The 3263-nt window shown below is 32.3% G+C and overlaps 1 protein-coding gene across 1 annotated transcript; it reads left to right on the top strand.

Annotated features, from left to right (window-relative positions):
- The first annotated feature begins 34 nt into the window (after positions 1 to 34).
- Positions 35 to 1354, top strand: LOC134271331 (uncharacterized). The gene is made up of 3 exons (XM_062753554.1): positions 35 to 302; positions 560 to 677; positions 923 to 1354. The coding sequence occupies exons 1-3, from the start codon at positions 187 to 189 to the stop codon at positions 1208 to 1210; spliced, it is 522 nt and encodes a 173-aa protein (XP_062609538.1). The 5' UTR covers positions 35 to 186; the 3' UTR covers positions 1211 to 1354.
- Positions 1355 to 3263: the final 1909 nt, after the last annotated feature.

Here is a 3263-nt window from a genome sequence, read left to right on the forward strand (position 1 = left end):
TTACTTTTATAATTGCTTTTGCAGGTAATCCATGCTTATCTGGGCCTTTTAAAGAAGGAGAGGGCATTGGAACAAGTGAATGAAGTATACATCCTGCCATGCTTCTTGATGGAGAAGTGGAGGCGAAGAGACTAAAACAACTACCTCTATACCAAGGTGAAGTTCTCTTCCTATAGGTATATCCTTATGCCTATATGTGAGAACCACCACTGGACTCTCCTTGTGGCGGATGTCAAGAGAAAAACCATTTCCATCCTGGATTCTCTTGGACATCAGAACACAGATGTTGAAAATTTATGGAGGTAATTAATTTGTCTCATAATTATTCTGATATTTTAGACAACAAATTTACTCACTTGCATTTGAAATTTTAGCAAATTAAATAATTTATAGACTTGATTTTAAAATCTATTTTAAAAGAATTATATTAATTTTGAAATAGATATACAAAATATTGATAATTAAATTTCTTAATTGCTTATTTATATTTTTAAGAATGCATAAAAAAAGAACAGCCTAAATTCTCTGTTATTTACTATTCACTTTACTTTTATGACAGGAAGTACATGTTCACACGGGAAAGATATGCCCCAGAGGATCTGCTGTCATGGAAGCCAGTTCAGGAGAGGGTTCAACAGCAGAGAGATGGCCATAGTTGTGGTGTCTTTATTCTTATGGTAAGATTGAGAAAGATACTCCTTTTTTAAATATAAAATAAACTTTCAATACTGTATCTTATCTAAGTGCATTTTTTCCTTCTTTTAATTGTAAACTTCAAAAAGAAATAATAATAAAAGATGCTGTCAATATTTTTGGTTGTAATAGATTATAACTACTATAAAAATACTTTGGGGATTAAGAAGGTCAACATATTATTTTTTTATATAAGTCAATCATGTATTTTAATCCAAACAAATTTTAGTTTGCAGAAGCCCTACTCAATGGTATTCCACCCGCCCTGATGATGCAGGCACATGCAAGGAAGTTCCGAGGCTATGTGAAGGAACGGCTGCTGTCCAATGCTTCAGATGTAAAAGGAGACACGTGTGCCATGCCCTTCTGCTTCAAGCCAACGAACGATGTTTGGGTGCAGTGTAGAGACTGTTTGCTTTGGTCCCATTCCAAGTGTTCCGGGATGAAGCGCCAGAAAAAGGATCAGTTGTGTTCGTTGTGTATGTGGAGGGAGGAGGCAGAAGCTGGGTGCCACTGACGCAGTGATAATCAGTGACATACAGTGATGACATATATGGACAGTGTTTTATAGTATAAGATTATTTATTTATTTATTTATTTATTTAATATTTATGTTAAGTTTTCTCAGGTAGAAAGAGTGTTTTAAATTCACTGCAATTGTTGTGGACTTTGTTTTTTTTTCAACAGTATTCTTATGTGAATCAAAATTAGGTATTTATATGACTTTCAATTAATGACAATGTTAAAGGTTTAATTTTGTTGTTTTTTTTCTGTGCTTTTGGATAAAATTGAATAATACATTGTGAATCAAATTATCAGTTTTATTTTCATTTTGTTTCAAATAAACTGAAAGTGGCAACTTTGATGCAAATTCTGTACTAATTATATGTTTTGTTTTAAAAATTATGTATTTATTTATTAAGTAGAATTCATTGCAATTTTTATGGATTTTGTTACCTTTCAACTACAATCTTATATGAAACACAATTTAGGTTTTATTATCCTTCAATTAATGCAAGTTCAATATTAAATCTGATGATGTTAGTATGTCACCTTGAAACTTAAAGAATATAATGATTAATTCCAGTACTGTAATTGAAAGGAAGATATTTGTTACTCAGTTAGGATTAAGACTGAATAAAAAAGAAACTTGACGTGGTTTTATTGTTTTCCTTTAATATTGAAGGATTAGATAAAAATTAATTTAATACCTGCCCAAACCTGAAAGTCCCATTTTGAGAAGACTGAGAAGTTGAATTTTTTTCTTGACGAAAACCTGTCTTTACCTTCCATCTTGTTTTCTTTTATTTAATTGGTTTGGGAGAGGACACAAGGCCACTTTTTTTTTAAATTTTAGATAGTAATTTATTAACTCTAAAAATTCCAAAGAGGGGCCCCCTTTCATCTGTCTTGATACTGATAAAGTTGTCCTGATCCAGTATTAGGATATCATAAACGTTACGGTTCAGAGTTACTGAAGTAAAGAAATCCATGTTTTGAAATTTTAAATCAGTTCCTATTCACTTTTGGTACACGGAACAGAAGTTATAGTCAAGAATTTACTTTCCGAGTGTCAATTATTGAGAGTAATCTCAAGCATAGCTGTTTTCATGACATCTTTTCCCTTCTACAAGGATGGTACCTTAGCCCAGGACTAAAATTATACATAGTCATAATTAATGGTCTCGATAATAAAAAAGTTACCTGTTTATTTTCTCATATTAGAAGAAAGATAAAGTAATCCGGAACAAATTACATGGTCTTATTTAAAACGTTCCGGGGGCCGTTTTTCAAAAGAACTTACGACTTAAGACCAACGTTAATTCTTCACATAACTCTTAAACATCATATTGAAAGTTATTTTAAACCTTTTAAAAGGAATGTGGTAAGATATTTTAGCAGAAAGAAATTTTCTCAGAGAATTAATAATTTTGCGAAACTTTACAATCATCTTAAGTTTTTGGTCTTAGTCGTAAGCCTTTTCGTAAAACGGGCCCCTGGGTTTCAATATCTAATAATTTCTTTACTAAGCTGTTCCTTTCTAACTCCATGCCAAGGAGAACCATATATTCTAGAACCAATATTTTCCAGTTTTTAGCGAGGGGAGGTTAGCCCGGAACCAAAAATTATGGTCATAATGAACGTTCCGGGTTATAATTTCTGAAAGATATTTCAAATATTTTTGCCCCTAAGATGTTTCTTTTCCAGTTTTTAGCGAGGCGAAGTTAGCCCGGAACCAAAAAATATGGTCATAATGAACGTTCCGGGTTATAATAACTGAAAAATATTCATATATTTTTGCCCCTAAGTTGTTTCTTTTCCAGTTTTTAGCGAGGCGAAGTTAGCCCGGAACCAAAAAATATGGTCATAATGAACGTTCCGGGTTATAATAACTGAAAAATATTCATATATTTTTGCCCCTAAGTTGTTTCTTTTCCAGTTTTTAGCGAGGCAAAGTTAGCCCGAAACCAAAAAACATGGTCATAATGAACGTTCCGGGTTATAATAACTGAAAGATATTCATATATTTTGCCCCATAAGATGTTCTTTTCCAGTTTTTAGCGAGGTGA

The sequence above is a fragment of the Saccostrea cucullata genome, unplaced genomic scaffold (genome assembly GCF_032062105.1).
Source record: "Saccostrea cucullata isolate Sc308-1 unplaced genomic scaffold, CSIRO_AGI_Scuc_v1 ctg8768, whole genome shotgun sequence".
Taxonomy (NCBI): Eukaryota; Metazoa; Mollusca; class Bivalvia; order Ostreida; family Ostreidae; genus Saccostrea; species Saccostrea cuccullata.

What these genes read in the sequence shown, in the direction of transcription:
- LOC134271331 (XM_062753554.1), top strand. Translation starts at nt 187, where the DNA reads ATGCCTATATGTGAGAACCACCACTGGACTCTCCTTGTGGCGGATGTC. An exon ending in GATGTTGAAAATTTATGGAG is followed by an intron (nt 303 to 559) that starts GTAATTAATTTG and finishes CTTTTATGACAG; the next exon opens with GAAGTACATGTTCACACGGG. An exon ending in GTGGTGTCTTTATTCTTATG is followed by an intron (nt 678 to 922) that starts GTAAGATTGAGA and finishes AACAAATTTTAG; the next exon opens with TTTGCAGAAGCCCTACTCAA.